The sequence below is a fragment of the Phyllostomus hastatus genome, unplaced genomic scaffold, assembly GCF_019186645.2.
Source record: "Phyllostomus hastatus isolate PE091 unplaced genomic scaffold, TTU_PhHast_1.1 phas_contig_86, whole genome shotgun sequence".
Classification (NCBI taxonomy): domain Eukaryota; kingdom Metazoa; phylum Chordata; class Mammalia; order Chiroptera; family Phyllostomidae; genus Phyllostomus; species Phyllostomus hastatus.
In genome coordinates, this window is record NW_025333977.1 from 25,457,889 (window position 1) to 25,478,703 (window position 20,815).

Below are 20,815 nucleotides of genomic sequence, written 5' to 3' on the forward strand. Positions count from 1 at the left end.
TGCAGTTGTTCATGCTCAGAGGTCCTCTATACTAATGTTCCTTGACTTGCCCCTCCCCCTGCTTTCTCCCGTTATCCCCCTCCCTCCTTTCCCCGGTCACTGTCAGTTTGTTCTTTATTTCCATGTCTCCTGTTCTATTTTGCTTGTTTGTTTTATTGATTAGGTTCCACTTATAGGTGAGATCATATGGCATTTGTCTTTCACCTCTGGCTTATTTCACTTTTATACAGTGGAATACTACACTGCATCACTTTCTTGCTTAGGACTCAAATTATTTTTTTTGTTCTGTAAATTTTGCATGGACCAAAAATTAATTAGTTCAAGTATTCCCACACAATATGACTTAATCTAGAAACACACACACACACACACACACACACACACACAAACACCCCTTTAAAGTCTCTAAAAATAGTTTGCTGGCCACCCATGGAAAGTAACACTAGCTGCAGCAATAATCAGAAGTTGCTTGGTTGGTATTTATTTCTCACAGTTAGTTTAACATAATTCAATATAATTATATAACATTATTATGGCTCTGAAAAGAGCAGTGACTGACTATAAGAAAAATCAAAGGTTTAGTTTTAACTATGTAGCAACTTAAGTATTAGCAGTCTTGAGCAATCATGGACCCATGTGAAATAATCTTGTGTTCATGTTTCCAAGATAAAACAGGAGTATCATGCTCTAAAGAATTAGTTCATTACCCTTACATTTTTTTCTTGTATTATCTCTTGGTTTTTGACTTTATTAGAGTTTGCACTTGTTAGCAAAATTCAAATGTACTGGCTAATGGGAGGAATTGAATCATAGTTTATGTGTATAGGCCCATAGAAATGGTGGAGACTAAGCAGAAACACAAATACATAACTTCTGTGTTGATTTAACTGGGTTGAATAAGTAGCCTCACCAGATATCGCTGTGGATTATTTCAGCTCTTTGCAAGCTAAGTTTTTAAGAGAAAATGAAGCTTACTTTGTATTTATTTCATATATTATGTAATACATCTATTATATAAAAGTATACTATATACCTTATGTATTACATAATATTCATGTATTATATAAATGTCCCATACTAAATAATTAAAGAATATATTTAAAAAACTCATGAGTTACATAAGAAATGTATGGGGGAAAGAAGGGGAAGGGTCAAGTCGAGGAACAGGTAAAAAGGACCCCTGGACAAAGACAACGGTGGGGTTGTGGGGGAATTGAATGTGGGATGGGGGTGGGTAGAGCAGGGGAGAGTAATGGGGTAAATGGGGACAACTGTAATTGAACAACAATACAAAATACTAAAAAAAATAAGAAAATTAAAACAAACAAAAAAAGTATATCAAAGAGTCCATTGGATATTTTCTTCTGCACGTTTGTATCCTATTTCACTTTTGACCTTATTTTTATTTTCTTTTTAAAATTTTATTTAATTTTATTTTGCTGTTTTTCAATTTTTTTAAATAGAAGCTAAATTACTGAATTTTTGCCTTTCTTCTAACATATTTGTTTATTATTTTTCCTCTAAGTATCACATTAGCCGCTTTCCATAAGTACTGCTATGTCATACTTTCATGACAATTAATTTTAAAATATTTTATATTTGATTTAATATTTATTTTTGATGCATTGGTTATTTAGGATTGCTTAATTTCTAAGCCACTTGGGTTCTCTGCTTATATTTGTGTTGTTGATATCTTGCCTAATTCTCCTGTGTCCAAGAACATACAGCCTATATGATTTTAGTGTCCTAAAGTTCACTGAAACTTGCTTTATTGCCTACCATATGGACAATTTTGATAAGTGTTCCATGTGTACTTATAAAGTTGTTGGGCAGTTTTCCATGTATGTAAGATTGACCAACTTTTTAAATTGTTATTCAAACATCTACTTCCTTACATTTCTTTTCTACTTACTCTATTACTAAGATTTGTTAGAATTAACTCTGACTGTGGATTTGCATATTTCTATTGTACTTTCAATTATTGTTTTATAAGTTTTGAAACCTATCTCACTTAGCTAGATCAGCGAGTTTTGTCTGTTTGGTTTATCCATTTATCCACAATAGCCATACTGTGACTGCTGCCCGGTGGACACATGAGTGTAAGTGTGAGAATAGGAATCTGACGTTAAGTTCCAGAAAATATGCATGGGGCAGTGTAAAGTGTAATTGGGCCATTTGACAAAGAAGTTAAGGTGGCCTGGCCAGATTCCACCTCAATGGAAGAAAGAGTTCACCTTTTCTGTATGTAGCAGATATTCATTGATGATAGTACAAATATTTTTCTCTTCCTCAATCTCAAAACATACTGGCTTTCTGTTTGTGCTTTTATCAACTAGATTAGCATCACTGATATGCTGTCCATAGTGGAAAACTAGGCATGCACATACCAACACACACAAAAAAGACATCACTGACTTAGGTTAAAAATTGGTCACCTTCTCAGATTCTACTGGAAAACTTAAAATTCTCTGAAACAGTGCTTATTGATCTATTCTCCAGATTTGATGCTCCATCATTAACTGGCATCTCCAGTTTCAAGACCTGAGAAATGCTTATTATTTAGTGTACTTATAGATGGTTCCAGCCATCTCATTACTATCCCCACTTAAACCTGGACCAGAACAGAGGTTCTGAAATGGTTTGGTCTCAGAACTCCTTTATAATCTTCAATATTATTGAGCTCTCCTACAAGTTTAACTTTGTGAAGATATATAACTTTCATAATGAGTGGTCCCACTGAAGTAAAACTTCAGTAAAAGTTTTACTCAGCAGTAAAACTGAGAAATTTAAAAAAAAAGATGTATTAACTTATGTAAAACTAATTTAAAAAACCTATAATATATTAACCAAATTAAATATTTTATTAAAACATGTTTCAAAGAAAAACATTAGTGAGAAGAGTGGCATCGTCTATTTTTCATTTTTCTTTAACATCTGGCTTAATAGAAGACTGCCAGATTCTCATACCTGCTTCTGTATTTATCTGTCAAATTTGTTATTTTTAAAGTATACAAAGATAATCTGTCATTATATATATGAGTAGTTGGAAAAGGGTAATCTATTTAAAAAACATTTTAGGTAATTGTGGTTTATCAAAATAATACCAATAGTGGCAGTTTCTTAATAGTTGTAATGTGGAATCTGAAACCATGTCAATAAACATTTCACATTTTATTATATTAAAATAAAATGGCACATCTTGCATTTTAATTGGGTTTTCTCCATGCACAATTTTGTACCATACATTACTCATTTAGAAAATATTGTTTTACTAATACAGATTTTCCCAATTTTGACATAGTCCATTGTATAATAGTTTTAAAAATACATTTATTCATATTACCACTGATCTCATCAGAAACCTTTTCTTTTATTAGAAACCTGTAAAGCTCACTGTGACAAATGCAATTTTTTCAAAATTCAAATTTACACTCAAAAGCTTGAATATAAAACTGATTGTCATATTATGTTCTTGAAGTGCTACATTGCATATGTTTGAGAAATATCTCATAAATACCAAAGTCTGATCTACCATAATTTATCTATCCATAATAATTTCAAGTAAAAATGGTGTCTCATGAGAAAAGATACTGGATCAGCTTACAACTTAAAAAGCTTTATTTCTGGAGACTGTCGCACTGCAGTATGCAGCAAAAGTGCTTTAGGTACACATCCCATTTTGTAACAAAGATCACTAAAAAGACATGCTCAGGACTGAGATTTAATGAAATCAGTAAGTGTTATAGAGTTATCAGTGTTGAATAAAACTGACTTTCTATTTTTCTGCAAGTGGATGATAGTGGAGAATTCAATGACGATTACCGGAGTTTGTTACCACTGCCTTTATTGGTGCCAAGACACCAGCAGTTTTACCCAACATTCCCTCTGTATCATCACTTCATATTTCAACACAGTGAAAAAGGCAAAGTCTTGGTGTTATGAAAGGAATTCTGATGATCTTATTGATCGCTGAAGTGGCCTCTGGAGCTCCCCAGGGCTTTTCCGACCACACTTTGAGACCCACTGGACTAGAAAGCCACCTCATGAGGTTAAACTCTTTGGCTTGGGTCAGAGCAGAGAGGTAAATTTCTAGAACTCCTTTCCTAAACCTTGGGAATTATTCTAAATCTTTACTATGCTTATTTTAATGTAATTTCCATTTTTGTGTACAGAATTTGAACTTATGAATATAAACTACCTAAAATTATGGCTAGCACAGCAGACACTAAGAAAATGTTGGTAATGATGACAGTATAAATAGAGGTAACTATTATGGATATTTACCTTCAAAAGCATTTGAATTGTAAATTCAATTTTGGCACTGGTAATACAGTTCTTTTATCAGTGGTAGGGTATTTTTTTGTTGGGATAATTTTCTTGAGTTCTTTAGTTAAACTTTTTGCTAATCTGTGTTTTCCAATTTTCTTTTTATGCAGTAAATATAATTACTTACATAATAAGAAAAATAAAGTGTTAATAGGGACATGATTTTAATTTTCCTATGGGGACTAAGTAATCAATAATCTGAGACCATTGCTTCTAAACATCGCTTTCCCACAGTGCTGCTATCCTTAACTGCTAATGGCTTACAGCAAACAACAGAAATATATAAACATTTAAATTTGGTGTTTCTATTTGAATATCATGTGTCAGTATATTCAGACATCATGACCTTTTTGAAAAGAAAGAAGGGAAAGATGGCAAATAGGTCTTTATAATTCCAATCATGAATCCAAGTCAAATTCATGTGTATATTCTGATGCAGTACTTATGGTCAAGTATATGCTGTTACTCCTTTTTCAGTACTTGAGACAGATCGTTTAGGAGGTGCTCAAGACTGTGATAAGTGTATGTATATATTATCTCATTTAATGTTTTCAGAAAACCCCATTTAACATACTACAATGTTGCAACTGAAGCTCAAAGGATATTGCTATGCACAAGGTCATCTAACTTCTATTGGAAACCAGAATCTCAGCCCTCTTTTGCTGATTCAAAATTCAGAATCTTTTCGCTATCTTCTCTACTCCTCCAAAGGTTCAATTTCACCACCCCCTTAACCTCCACTTCCAGCTTGTCTTCTGCCAATCTTTTGTTGACACCAGCTGTCCAAGTATCCTGGATTATTTATTAGGTTCAGTGGATTAGGTTCTGGTCCACTAGGAATAGTATATGTCAGAAATACACCTACATCACTACTGCTAATTTCTTGTCTAGCAACAAGACCCATTTTTATTGATATGTACAATAGAGATGAAGCACTTACAGGACAGCTTATTCAAATACCACAATGTGAAATACGCTTTCCTTGTTAAAACTCTGTTTTCTGTCTTCTTAGCATTTAGTTTTCATTTCTGTTCCCATACTGTCATGGCTTCCAATGATCAACCAGACACCAATACAGATCGATTTTAATGCATTTCAGGAAATTGGGTGTATTAACACTTGGTTTTCTTTTCTTCTTCTTCTTTTTTTTTTTGTGTGTGCACACATTTATTTATATAATAAATTAAATATAATCTTTTTACAGAGTAGAGAATATGTTTCTTTTTGGTCTCTACTAATTGACAGATATTTTATGTGGTACAGAATTAATTCTCAGACTTGGTTTTACTGTAACATACCATTAAGTAGCAAAATTTGGAGGGAGAAGAATTTTAGCCCTCACCCATTTCTAACTATTATTAGAAGCTATGTGTATCCACCCAAAAGAGCCTATTGTTTTTTAAGTTTTTTTTTTCTTTTTTTAGTTGTTGTTCAAGTATAGTTGTCTCCATTCCACCCCCCACCCTTCCCCACCTCCCACCCCTGAACTACCCGTTTTGGCTTTGTCCATGTGTCCTTTATACATGCTCCTTGATGGACCTTCCCCTCTTTTCCCCCATTATCCCTCTCCATCCTCCCCTCCGTTTATTGTCAGTTTGTTCTTTATTTCAATGTCTCTGGTTATATTTTGCTTGCTTGTTTGTTTTGTTGATTACATTCCACTTATAGGTGAGATCATATAGTATTTGTTTTTCACCACTTGGCTTATTTCACTTAGCACAATGCTCTCCAGTCCCATCCAACACTTGGTTTTCTTACGACTTATGCAACTTGTCAGGTAGCGAGTACAGATTAATAAAAAAGATTTCACTCTTGGGTGCTGAAATGAGGTTGCCCATGAAGGAAAATAGACTTGATTAACAATGATGAATAACATTTAAATTCTTACTGAGGTTGATTGTTGTCCTGACAGGCATTATCTTAATTGTTCTGTAAATATGCTTATTCTGAAGTATGATAGAGATCTATCATTTTTGTTATGATTTTATTGAAATAGAAAACATTTCTTCCAATATTTATTCAGTAATCTTTCAGGTACCTAAAGTAACATTGGATCATGGAGTAAGTGACTCTTGTTGAAATAAGAAACATCCAAACCTGTAGAGAATTTTAATGAGTTTACTGGAGCCAAACTGATGACAATTGCCAGGAAGCAATATCTCAACAGACTGAGAAAATGCTTTGAAAAGAGGCAGTTTCACTACTTACTTTATACATCAGAATCAAGGAGGGTTGTGTGAAATTATTGGTGATAGATTAGAGAGGCAAGGTAAAGCAAAGTAGGGAAATCTCTGAGATGGGATATAAAGTAAAGCAAAGAGATGCATACTTCTTTTACACTGGTGGGTACGGGATAGTCATCAATGACCATTTACAGCATATAGAGATAGTATGTGGAACAATAATATAACAAGGAGGGGTCCTGTGGTCTGGTGTTCTGTTGGGAGATTGTACCTTGAGGGGTCTTGAAAAAAGGGTATTACTCTGACATTCCAAAGGTATGTTATGATGTAAAAAGAACACAGACTGACTCAGTTAAGGTGAAGATTGACCTTTGTCAGAGAAGATATTGACCCAGTGTGACTACTGGCCACGGCCACGTTTGCTTTTAGTTAGGAAGTGTTAATTTCAGACCATCCTATGTGGTTACTTTCTGTCTCTGAGTTTGTATGGCTGCCATGAAGGCCTCCTCTGAGCTGCGGAGCTTGTTAGGTTTACTATGTTGCAATTTTTCATCCACACTGTTTAAATCAAGAGTCTCTGTAAATTTTGGTACCATCCAAGTTTATGTCATTGCATTAAAGAACCAAGCAGATGAAATTGAAGATTTGTCATTTCTTAATGATTGGATTAATTGTTTCTACTGTGAATCTGGTCTTAGATTTAGTTTAGGTAAATTAAAGTGACTTATTCTGAAAAGTGACCTTTTGCAACTATTTTTGAAAAACAGAGATAGAGTATCAAAAGCCAGGCACTATTAATTAACAGTCAGTGCAGTATTCTTCTGCAGGACTGGTACCTTCTGTAAGTTCTTACCAGCCTCTATGCCTTCATAGCCTTTATTTCATTCAGTCATATTTCTTATTTCTAAAATGTATTTTAAATGCTTTATCATGAGATACTACTGCTTTTTTCTTACAGTTCTGACATGCACTCAATATTAACCAGAGATGAAATTATATCCTATACAAATATGCACAAGGGTAAAACATACAGAATTATATGACTAGACAGTTACCTCCCCCAGGTCACATAGTAACAGATATGTTGGCGATTTATTTTATTTCTTTTTGTCCCGGTTTTTACTCAAGCTTATTTTACTACTTATACCACACAGTTGAAAAATATCAAATTAATTAAATGAGTATTGAGTTTTATTTATGCTTAGGACTTAGCCAGAGGTCCAAAGTCATCAGCATTCCTTCCATAACTTGCAAAGCAGACAGCTGTGTACCCTGTTGCCATTAATCACAAAGAGTAAGAGTACTAAGATCTCTTTCAGATAATCAACTTCCGTGCTATTTTTTTTTTTAAAATGAAATATACAAGACCCAATTTTGTCTTTCTTGTTCACAGGGTTCTCAAATGTTAAAATTTGGGCTGTCGTATTTTTGAAATACTTTGATTTGCCTCTGCCTTATTTTCTCATGCTGATGAAGATCTCTTTCCTGCAGCCTACTAGACTTAGTTATTTAACCAGAGACAGTGTGTCCCAACACTCAACATTGTTATTGCTTTGGGGAAGCATCTAAGTTTGGGGGACTATCTGTTCCTTCTAAACAGCAGGGTAGTATAGTAGAAATTTAAAGTGCAATGTAGTATGGTAGAAATCTGACCTATTTAATCTGGGACATTTTACATCTTTATTACATTACCTGACCCTCATTTCCCTTGCTTTTAAAATGGTAGTAGTTACATGAGGGGTTTTTGTATGTGTGTGTGATGATTATGCACAATATTTTCAGTCCCTATTATGCACAGTCAACACAAAATATACAGTTACTATGTTATTTTAGAAGGTAAGATGCAGTTAATCATGCTTTTACTTGGCATGGCATTAGTGGCTGGCTGGCAGGGAATGTGAAGGAATGCTGCTGTCCCCTCCTAATCATTCAATTTCTCGCTATTATGTGATACCATTTTACCATGCATTTTATTCTTAATAATTCCAGAGCAGAATTATGAGATAAAAAGTCAGTTAATGCTACAGAGTGTTTAAATTCATTACACACATAGAGTATAGTATTCACAATATTACTACACTGGATACCAAGTCAAGTAGGAACATTAAGGAAACTTGTGCCTTTTTGATACGTGAGAAGTATCAACTGGTAAGTACAAGTTGTGTGTATGTTCTTGCATACACATATAAGAAAATCTCAGTGAAGATTAGTACATGTGCGGTACTTTTGGGGTAATGCTAGTATGTTTCTTTAGATGTGCAATTCTCCTATTCATTTACCGAATAATCTTGGCATTCTCCCTGGTCCTAGGAATACCACATGCATCACTTCCTTCAATTCTAACATCAGTGTTGCACTGCAGCTCATCCAGTAGCAGGTGTTGAACATTGATATAAACAGAATTTTGTCTGCCAAAGCCAAAATCCTCCCATTTCCAGTCTCCACTGGCCAACGGAACACTAATGCTGAGCTTACTTCCAAATTCAAGTCTCAGGCGTGACTTCATTATGCTGCCTGCCAAAACTGTGGACCCATGGACTCTTGAAGTTTAAAAATTAAGGCAGAAACATTTTTTTCCTCAAAGGAACACCTTTTGATTTTAGGTGAAACACTTCCAGTTTTGCAGCTTTTTCTGAAATTAGTAAGTTGATATCACACTGAAGTTAATTACTTAATAACATTTCTCTTTGAATATAAAAAAACCTCAAATTAGAAAAGAACTGTTGTTCACCACAGCTATCCCAGACTATGTATTGTGGAGCAAGAATGTTCAGAAAAGTGGAAATTCGCAATAAAATATAAGCATTTTAACATTCTTTTAACATTCTAAGTAATTTGAGATGATTAATGAATAAAATTCTTTGAACAAACCATTTGTATCAATAAGGCTTTATTTTAGTGACCTCTGGTTTATATAAAACAATTTAGATGTAAAGGTTGCATAATTTCAGAACACAGAATTCTTATGTTATCTTAAAATTTGTTTTTGCCCTGGGAGGATGGAGGAGCAGCAAAATTGGCATAAACTATTTGATAAATTTAAAACACCTTATTAAAGACAGCATCATTAAAAGATAATCTTAGGAAGACTAGATTTGAACAGGTGTTTATTGACATATTAATTATTTGGAACTTGAGGAAATATTTTTAAGAAAATAATGTTTCCTCTGTCACTTTCAGAGGCTAGTATTTTTATAACTATATGTATGTCCAACTTAACATCTTTTAGAGTATGTATTATATCAATAAAATTAATACCTTCAGATTATAATAAAGGGGCTCTCATAATTCCTTAGATTTAGTCAACCACCATGGCATATAAGACATAATATCTACCAATTAAAAATTATGTGAAAAATGATATCATATTAATCAATTTTGAACAAATTTCTGTAAGTCAGTGGAGAAGGAAGAACTTAGTTCATTGTTCTTAGTTGCTTTTCCAGAACTTTCCCTCTTGGATTTAGTGGAAATAGCAATCAGTACTTAACAAAGAAATCAAGTCTTACACAAGAGTTAAGTGCTCAAATTAGTGTGTTTCCTGGTATTTCCTGGTGTTTCTGGTATTATTTTAAAATATGTATTTTGAAAAACATATAGGTCCTGTATGCATTATAATAAATCTCCTAGAAAACATCACTATCCTGGGCTGACAAGATAGTAAAAACATCTGCAAGGGAAAAAAAAACTAGGAAAGTATGGTAGCAAATGATGAAATCAGAAAAATAAAACTTTAAGGATTAACAGCAGATGGTGCAAGGAACAGTAAGAGATCTGTAATTCAGAGAAGAAATAATAAAATTCTTAGTATTGAAATGTTTAATCAGCAGTTCATACACCCTCCATAATAAGAATATAAAGTATAAACAATTTTTAGTTTAAGAATAATTTCTCTTTCAAAGATTATAACATATTCATGCTCTCTCAGATCACAGATCAAGAAATGGAACACTCTGTTTCATTTTAGAGGTTTGTATAACTTTAGACAAAATTAGACAGAAATGATGCCTGAAAAAATGCATAACAACTTTACTTATAAAAACAGACTTGAAAATCATAAACAAAATGTTGGCAATATAAGCTACATAATGGCTAAAAATCATAATGCATTCTAAGTAGAGGTAATCTTAAGAATGCAAGTCTGAGTGAATGTGAAATAAGTCAATTAATTAGTCTATCATGTTAAAGAAAAGGATGTTATTGTCTAAATAAATGAATCAGGATTTCTAATAAAAATTAAATACTCATTCACAAAAACACCTCTATCAAAATAATAATGAGAGACACATTTTTAACCTGATATTTTGCATACAATGTGGATGTCCACTTTCACAACTTCTTAAGTAATCTGAAACTTAGAGAAATCTCAGAAATCAAATAAGTGAAAAAAAATCACAAAAGAATATACAGATTAATTATAACCACCATGCAATAAATTACTTAAGAGAGTAGACCTTAAATGTATTCACTACAAAAAAAGGAAATTATAGCTATGACATGGTGAAGGAGTTAGCTAACACGATGGTGGTAATTATTTCGCAACATAGAAGTATTTCGAGTCAACATGTTGTACACTTTAAACTTAAACAATGTGACATATCAAATACACAGGTCTGTTGGTAAAAGTACAGCCATTGTTAAAATAACAAGAACACTCATGTAACCTGGCAGCCAAAGAGAGTGGCCTGGAATACACATGGAGAACAGTGATGACTTCACTGTACTAGTCAGTGAGGGTGGTAGACACTGTTGAGTGAGCATGTGGACTGTGTGGCTCTTGCATTCATAATGACTGAGCAAGTAGAGCAATGAATCTGCATTAAATTTTGAATTAAGCTTGAGCATACTTCGCAGGAACTATTGGGATGATTCAGAAGGCTGCACCTATGGGCAACTGGTGGTTGGCAGCTTTATCAAATAACGTGCCTGTTCATGCATTATATCTCTTGCAGACTTTTTTGGCAAAACATCAAATCACCCTGATAACTCAGTCTCCCTATAGCCCAGATTTGGCACCCTATGTCTTCTGGCTTTTCCCAGAAAGAAAATCAGCTTTGAAAGGGAAGAGATTTCAGACCATCGATGAGATTCAGGAAACTATGATGAGGCAGCTGATGATGACTGGGAGAACTGTGTGAGGTGCCAAGTTGCCTACTTTGAAGGGGACTGAGGCATCATTGCCTCTGTACAATGTTTCTTGTATTCTTTTTTCCAATAAATGTCTGGATTTTTCATGTTACATAGCTCAATACCTTTTGGATAGATCTGGTATATCAATGAAGCTAAAAACAATGACTTTTCTTTATGTAAACCAAGTTCCTGATTTAACCTTTGATTGCTGAGGCATCCACTTCTAAGAAGCATCTGTTTCAAAGAAGGCAATCTCCAATATACACATTGCCAGCTGTACATTAGATGAAGAAACAGACAGCCTCCCTTCACTGATGCTCCTTCGTTTTAGACATCACATGTAACTGACAATTTGTTTTTTCTCTTCCTGCTGTTAAGTTTTAAATTTAACATAAACTGTAAGACAGTGAAACCCTAGGTGCCCACCCTCAACCCCAATAAAACCAGAACCCCAGGCCAGTTCATGTTCATTCTCTCTCTCCGCCATTATTTCACAGAGTATTTCCCTGGTTTATCTTATACATTTTAGGGCCCATAAGTAATAAGCTATTTTCTTCAAAGTTTCCTTATTGTTATTGCTGAAGTATGTTGTCCAATCATAATAAGTAGCACAGGAGTCGGTCCAGCCTCACAGTGGTTCAGAAAGGAGAGATGTTTGTGGGACACTCACCAGTCGGGGTGAATGTCCCCAAGCATTTCTAACAGATTACATTACTGTCATAGACTGAGATGTTTACAAAACAATAAAATATAACAATAATGTAAAGATAACATTTTCAATTTTATAAAGATAAATCCTCACAAAGCTAGGTAATGAATTGTTAAGGACATATACATACATGTATATTAAATCTATCAAAAGAAAAGAATGATACCAGACACAAGGAGCGATACCCTAGGCTACAACATCCCCTTCAAGGAAAAAAAGGCAGTGTGTCCCCAGCATCCTTTGCCACCAGTGACCCAACAGCCCTCACCAATACCATGTACACCCACAACTTTTGCCCCGAGGACCCTTGCAATCTTATATCAGAAAAAGTAGACATGTCAAAAACTGTAAAGAGACAAAAAAAAGGTCATACATACTCACAAAGGGATCAATTCATCAAAAGAATATAATCATTGTAAATACATAGGCACTCAACTTTGCAGCCTCTGTATTGCACAAATATTAACAGATCTGAAGGCAGAAACAGCTATCAGTGCAATAAGAGTATTAAACTTCAGTGCCCCACTTTAAACAATGGCTCTGTCACACAGTGAGCAAATCAATATGGGAACATCAGATGTGAGCTACACTTTGGCCAAATGGACCTAACAGACATATGTAGGTCATTATCCCCAAGAGCAGCAAGCACACTCTTCTCAAAGCAAACATGGAACATCTCCAGGATGGATTGCATGTTAGTTCTCAAAACAAGTCTTAACAAATTTAAGAATTTTTGAGATCATATGAAACAAGATACCAAGAGCAGAAAGAAAACTTGAAAATTAAACAATATGAAGAAATCAAATAACACACTGCTGAACAACCAGTATCTCATGGAAGAAATCGTAAGGAAAATTAAAAAACAAAAACAAAAACACCTTGAGAAAACAAAAATGGAAACAACATATCAAAACTAATGGGATAAAGCACAAGTAGTTTTAAGAGGTAGATTCTAAAAATAAATGCCTACATTAAGAAAAACAATCTCAAATAGGAAACCTGACTTTACACCTCAAGGAACTAGAAAAAGAAAAATACATCAAGCCCAAATTTAGCAGGAGTAAGAAAATAAATTTCAGAGCAAAAATAAATAGAGACTAGAAAAACAATAGATAAGATCAATGACACTAAGAGCATTTATTTGAAAAGATAAACCAAACTGACAAACCTTTAGTTAGATTAAGAAGACAGAAGAGTCAACATCAGAAATAAAGTGAGACAACTAACACCACGGAAAGAGGAAGGAATGTAAGAGACCGTTATGAAGAATTATATTTTCATGAATTGGACAACCAAGAAGAAATGGATAAATTTGTAAAAATATACAACCTACCAAGTGTGAATCATGAGGAAACAGAAAATCTGACTGGACCTACAACTCAAAAGACTAAATCAATAATAAAAAAACAACTTCCCAAAAAAGCAAACCCAGGCTGCATTTGCTGGTAAATTCTACCAAAACTTTAAAAGGTAATTGCCAGGATGGGTAGGGTAGGACAAAATGGCGGCTGGACTACAATCCATCATGGCAGCCAAAAAAACGTGGTATCTGAACTACAACCCAAAAGAAACGGCTGATGTCAAACCAGGGCGTGAAGAGAACCACTAATGATATGTTGCTGCTTTGTTCAGAGGGGACCAATCCCCAGCCCCCACAAAGAAGGCTGACCAGAATAAAACCCAACCATATTCCCTGCATGGTGCGGCTTTCTCAGCCCCACCATGTGGACCAAAAAACCTCACCCAAGCGTGCAAACCCCAATAAAGCTCTACACTGCCTAGTTCTGTGGCTAATTAGCATTCATTCCTCAGCGGAGTCTAAGAAAACCTTTCAATAATTAATGCCAATTTTCCTCAAACTCTTTAAAAAAATTTAAAACTCATTTTATGTCATGTGCATGACCCTAATATGAAAGCCAGATAAGAACACCACCAGAAAGGAAAATTAGGGGCCAATATTCCTGATAAACATAGATGTGAAAATCTTCAACCACATACTAACAAATGGAATTCAACACCAGGTTAAAAAGGACCATACACTGTGATCAACTGTAATTTATTCCTAGGATGCAATGATGATTAAAATATGCAAATCAATCAATATATACACTGCATTAACACAATGAAATATAAAAATCACATGATCATCTCCATAGATGAAGAAAAAGCATATGACAAGATTCAACTTCCTTCATGATACAATCTCTCAATAAATTAATTTTATAATGAATGTAAATAATAAATGTCATATATGACAAAGCCCACAGCTCACATAATGCTTAATAGTGAAGATCTGAAAGCTTTTCTCCTAAGATCAGGAACAAGACAAAGATGCTCACTCTCACTGCACTTTCATCAGTATATTACCAGAAGCTCTAGCCACAGCAGTCAGGCAAGAAAAAGAAATGAAAGATCCGCATGGAAAAGGAAGAAGCAAAATTGTCTGTGTTTCACATGCTATTACCTAATACACAAAACACTTTACAGCTTCAATAAAATATATTAGAACTAATAAATGAATTTAGTAAATTTGCAAGATACAAAACAATATAAAAATTAGTTGTTTCTGCACACAGCAAATTATATTACATTTTTTAAAAAAATACCATTCACTGCCCTGGCTGGTATGGCTCAGTGCTGAGTGCCAGCCTGTGAATGAAAGGTCACTGGTTCAATTTCCAGTCAGGGCACATACCTGGGTTGTGGGCCAGGTCCCCAGTGAGGGGCGTGCCAAAAGCAACCATGCCTTGATGTTTCTCTCCCTCTGTTTCTCCCTCCCTTCCCCTCTTTCTAAAAATAAATAAATAAAATCTTTTAAAAATACTATTTACAATAACACTAAAAATAATACAATACTTAGGGACAAATTTAACCAAAGAAGTGAAAGGCCAGTTACTGAAAACTATAAATGTGGATGGGAAAAACTGAGAAAGATACAAATAAATAAAATATATCTCCTGTTCTTGCATTAAAAGAACATTTTTAAAATGCATATACTTATATAAAACAATCTATAGTTTTAATAGAATCATAAAAATTCCAATGACACTTTTTACTGAAATACAACAAACAATCCTAATCTTTGTGTAGAACCACAATGACCCTGAAAGGGTCACCAATACACCAAAGACATCTCGAGAAAAAAAGAATGAAGCTGGGAGCATCATACTTCTTGATTTCAAACTGTATTATGAGGATATAGTAATCAAAACATCATGGTATTGGCATAAAAACAGATGAATGATCTGTTTGATCAAACATTATCAGTGAAACAGATCCAATGATCAAAAATAGATCAAAGGCCAAGTAGTATCCCATTGTGTAAATGTCTCTTAGTTGTTTTATCCACTTATCTACTGAAGGACACTTGGGCTGCTTCCATATCTTGGCAAGTATAAATAATGCGATAATGGACATAGGGGTGCTTATGTTCGTTCAAATTAGTGTTTAGGGTTTCTTCAGATATATTCCTTTGGGGGGGGCTGTGCCTGCAGGTCCCCCCCACCCCCCCGCCCAGCCACCATGAATGAGAATAAGTCTACCAAGACTTGATCTGCTTGGGGAGGAAAGGTGGCCGACCTCTCAAAGGAGAAGGGCTATAAAACTTTGGGGAACCAACTCATTCTATGCTTCGACCCTTATTTAAATTGAGGGTATTAACAAAGTATGTTTCACAGGATTTTATGCATTCTTTCTTAGGCCTGACCACCCCAGGGAACACACCCCCCCAGGGGACAGTGCCACACCCACCTCTGACATTGTTTCAGGCTTAAGTTAGGCAGGGGAAGTAAGGCAGCCAAGAGATTAGGAGACTTCTTGCAGACAGAATGAGGACTCAGGCTATGTCAAAGCCGAGGGGCCAGGGTCCATCACCCCCTTTTTCTGTAGCTTCCCTAAGTCCTTCCCTGAGGGCTCTTTTGTGACCGTGCCTGTCTTAGGTCATCCCCCCTTTGAGGAATCTTACCCATCATTGGCTAACCAGTCATCTGCCCGGGGCCAAGCAGGGTGAAGTATAAGGGGCAGAGGCAGTGACCCTACCAGGAAGATAAGCTTTGTCTTCTTAGTGGCTTAATGTCCCAAGGTCTTTTTACTCAGCCTTAGCCATGGGGGATTACAGCTTCTAAAACCAGTCAGGGCCGTTCCCAACATATTCCCAAAAGTGTGATCACTAGGTCATAAGGCAGTTTCATTTCTAATTTTTTGAGGTATCTTTATACTGCTTTCCACAGTGGCTACACCAGCCTGCATTCTCACCAACAGTGCAAAAGTGTTCCCCTTTCACCACAGCCTCACCACTACTTGTTGTGTGTTGATTTTTTTTGATAGACATTCTGACCAGTGTGAGGTGATATCTCGTTGTGGTTTTAATTGCATTTCTCTGCTGATCAGTGATACTGAGGATCTTTTCTGTATGTCTATGGGCCATCTGTAGGTCCTTTTGGGAGAAGTGTCTATTAAGGTCCCTTGCCCTGAATAATTGGATTATTGAAAGAAGAACACTTTACCCTTTGTGACAACATTGATGTACCAGAGAACATTGTACTAAGCAAAATAATCCAGTCAGAGAAAGACAAATACCATATGATTTCATTCATATGCAGAATCTAATGAATAGACTGAACTAACAAAGTAGAGACAGATTCATAGAGAGCAGGCTGACAGCTCTGGAGAAATGGAGCAAAAAGGAAAGAAGGACTCATAGGCATGGACAACAGTGTGGCCATTGCAGGAGAGAAGAGGAGTTTAAGGAGGATAAATGGTAATGGAAAATAATACAATTAAAAATAAACAAAAAGGATCAATGGAGCAGAATGGAGAGCCCAGAAATAAGCCAAGGTTTATATGGTCAATGAATTTTGTCAAAGGTACAATGAAAACACACTTTTTAATGAATAGTCTCTTCAATAAATGCAGGGAAAACTGCATATTCACATGCAAAAAAATGAAATTGTATCCCTATTTTACACTGTTCACAAAAAAACTTGAGATGGATTAAAGACTTAAATGTAAGACTTGAAACTGAAATACTTCTAGAAGATAACAAAACAAAAGGGAATGCTTCTTAATATTGATTCTACACTGGTTTTTTAGATATGACAACAAAAGCACAGGCAACAAAGCAAAAATAAACAAGTGTGACTACATCAAAGTAAAAACTTCTGTACAGCAAAAGAAGCAGTCAACAAAAGGCAACCGTATGCAATGGAAGTAAATACACACCATATATTTGATAAGGGCTTATCTAAAATATATAAGGAACTCATACATTTCAGTAGCAAAAATCCACAAATAGTCCTATTAAAAAAATGGCCAAAGGACCTGAGTAGGCTTTTTTCCAATGAAGATACACAAATGGTCAACAGATACACGAAAGGTGCTCAATATCACTAATCATCAGGGCTTACAAAGCAGAAACTGCAATGAGATAGCACCTCACATGGGTCAGAATGTCTGTTATCAGTAAAATGACAGACAAATGCCAGTGAGGATGGGAAGGAAAGGTACACTTTTGCACTGTTGGTGGGAATGGGAACTAGTGTAGCCTATATGAAGAACAGTATGAAGTTTCCTCAGAAAATATAAAGAAAACTGAGCTATCATATGATTCAGCAATACCACTTTTGGATATATATCCAAAGGAAATAAAGTCGATATATAAAAGAGATGCCTGCATTTTTGTGTTCATTACAGCATTATTCCCAAAATGGTAATTATTGGCCAAAATATGAAATCAACCTCTGTATTCATAGATGATGAATGATGAAGAAAACTGGGATATATGTACAATGGAATATTATTCAGCCTTAGTAAACATTATGCCATTTTCAACAACATAGACGAATTTTGAGGGAACTTTCGTGAGTGCAATAGCGTAACAAGCTAGACTGAGAAACGCAAATACTGCTTAGTGTTACTTATATGTAGAAGCTGGAAGAAAAAAGAAAAAGTCAAACTTATAGCAACAGAGTAGAATAACAGTTTCCAGGTTTGGGGGACTATGAAAAGTGGGGTGATGTTGGTCAAAGGGTGCAAACTTCCAGTTATAAGATAAATAGGTTCTGAGGATCAAGTGTGCAACATGGCAACTGTAGTTAATACACTGCACTTGAAATTTGCTGAGATCCTATGTGTTCTTAAAGAATGCACACCCAAACACACACACAAAAGCATTTATGTTAGGTGCTGGATGTGTTCATTTGATTGTTATAATTATTTTACAATGTACATGAATATCAAATCATGTACTGCATTTTAAAAACGCAATTGAAAAATAATTATACACTTTCATTTGTTAATTATACCTTTAAAATCTCACCTCACCCCCCCACACACACACATGCAAATAGCATAGAAGGCAGGCTCCCAGTCTTAATTCAGAATATAAATAAAAACAATAGGATTATTTACTCAGCTCTTCCATAAAATGTTCATGACACTGATGATTGGTCAAACTAGATATTTGTAAAAAGAACAGAAATAGTTTTCAAAGGATGGAAAACAGCTGGGGCACTGCATATCATTACAACTTCCTTTCAAGCTATGCCAATAGGCCTACCTGTTGTCTCCAGTAATGACTTCCTGTACCTTTGTGTGTATTTTTCCATTGTCTGTACTTTTATTCCATTTTTGGAGGTGTTTTACTGTGGGTCACTTGAATAAACAGGGTACAAAAAGTAGCAAGTATGTATGAGAAAAATAATGTGATGGGCAAAAATAACAGTGATATAAAAATACCCACTTAGGTAATAGTTTGGATAGCAATAAAATTCTCAGAAGATATACATACATTTTTTTTTCAAAAATGAAGCAGCCCTTTTGTATTCCAGCCTAAAGCAAAACAAAACTTTACTAGATTATTATTTTTTATTTTCCCATGTCTAGTCTGTTCTAGTTTCTACACATATTTTAACAAATATTTATCTGGCTTGTAGGATATCATAAGCAAAACCCAGAAAGTATATGATTAGATTATGGCCCAGGTATAGGAATAAATATATAGACTTTATTATGCACACACAAGAATTAATTTCTTTTTGGTTTGATTATCTGTGGTCAATTTTACCATGATATAATGATTTTATTGTGGATCATTGTGGTCATAGCATCATGTAATTGGCATGTAATTTATATCAAAAGGAGTTCTGTCTGTATCATCTTAAATAGCAACAGCTATATATTAATCACATAGCTTCACATGCTATCATAGTAACTGTAATGCAGAACTCTATCAGCCAGTATGACTCCAGCCAGCTAGTTTTGAAACTGAGTTTTAAATGGATTGTGTTGATGTTGATAGAAGGAGCAGAACTAATGAAAGAAATAGTTGGCATTAATCCCCCTCTTCTCTGCAGTCCCATAATGCTTTGATTAGTTCTTAATTTAAGAACTGAGTTCATCCTGTTTTGATTTAGTGTAATTTCTGTGAAAGTTCATCACCTCTACCTAACTGTGAGTGTTTTGTGTAGTGTCTGATCCCATTCATCTTTCATACCCCACAGCTATTAATAATTGTTCATATATGGAACAGTCATTACTAGAAAGAATAAAGGTTTCCTTTTTCTAATTTCTTTCAGAAATTTGGTACAACTGTACAGAAGTGAAGATGACACAGACATTTCAAAGACAATTAAGACTCAGTGGACTTCTCTGGGCCTTGAAGATGTGCAGTTAGTAAATTACTCTGTGCTGCTTAATCTGCCAGGCCCGTCTCCCAGCTCTGTGACTCTGAGCAGCAGTGGCCAATGCTTTCATCCTAATGGCCAGCCTTGCAGTGAAGACGCCAGAACACAGAGCAGCCAAGATCTGCTCTACTCATACGCAGCCTATTCTGCCAAAGGAACTCTCGAGGTAATATGGCCATTTGTCTCTGTCATTTACAGTGAAATAGAATTAAAAAACAACAGCTTTCATCTAAATTGAACTAACTGGCAAGATGCAACATACAAAAGTAACCATTAAATGTTCTCAGTGTGGAGGTGCCAGGAAAGGGAAAGAAGACTCGGTTTGCCTGACACCTTACTTGTTATATTTTCAAAGTAAAAACACGTTACAAGAATTTAATTCAAAAGCGTAGAACATGTGACTGAGTCATTCACATTTTGCTTAAGTCATATGGTACACATTCATTTCCTTCTTTGATTTTAAAAGGCAAATTTTAATAAATGGATAAGGACAGAAAGAATAGAAATAGAGGCAACTGTGTTTTGCAGCTGTGTGTACACACAAGACATAAAGTAGGAAATTGAAGTGATTATTCACACATTTAAGATTTGAAATACAGTACTTCTACTTTCTTAATGGAAAACACCTGAGCTAGAGGGCCAGCTGTGGATTATTGCTTTACTATTTTCTGTTTTAGTTTTTCTTTTTTCCTTTTTGGCGTGGTGGTTTTTTGGCGTTGGGTTCACATGCGTTGCTTCAAGAGCCACATGGTCTAGTTTCCACATCAGCTCCCCAATTACCCAGT

General features: G+C 35.0%; 1 protein-coding gene across 5 annotated transcripts in view; it reads left to right on the forward strand.

Annotated features, from left to right (window-relative positions):
* The window catches only part of NAALADL2 (N-acetylated alpha-linked acidic dipeptidase like 2), a 1,144,210-nt gene that overhangs the window by 610,365 nt on the left and 513,030 nt on the right, over positions 1-20,815 (forward strand). For all 5 annotated transcript variants that reach the window (XM_045851217.1, XM_045851218.1, XM_045851216.1 and 2 more), the window contains one exon: positions 19,923-20,196. In XM_045851217.1, the coding sequence (XP_045707173.1) occupies positions 19,923-20,196 (274 nt within the window). The remainder of the gene's footprint in view (positions 1-19,922; positions 20,197-20,815) is intronic.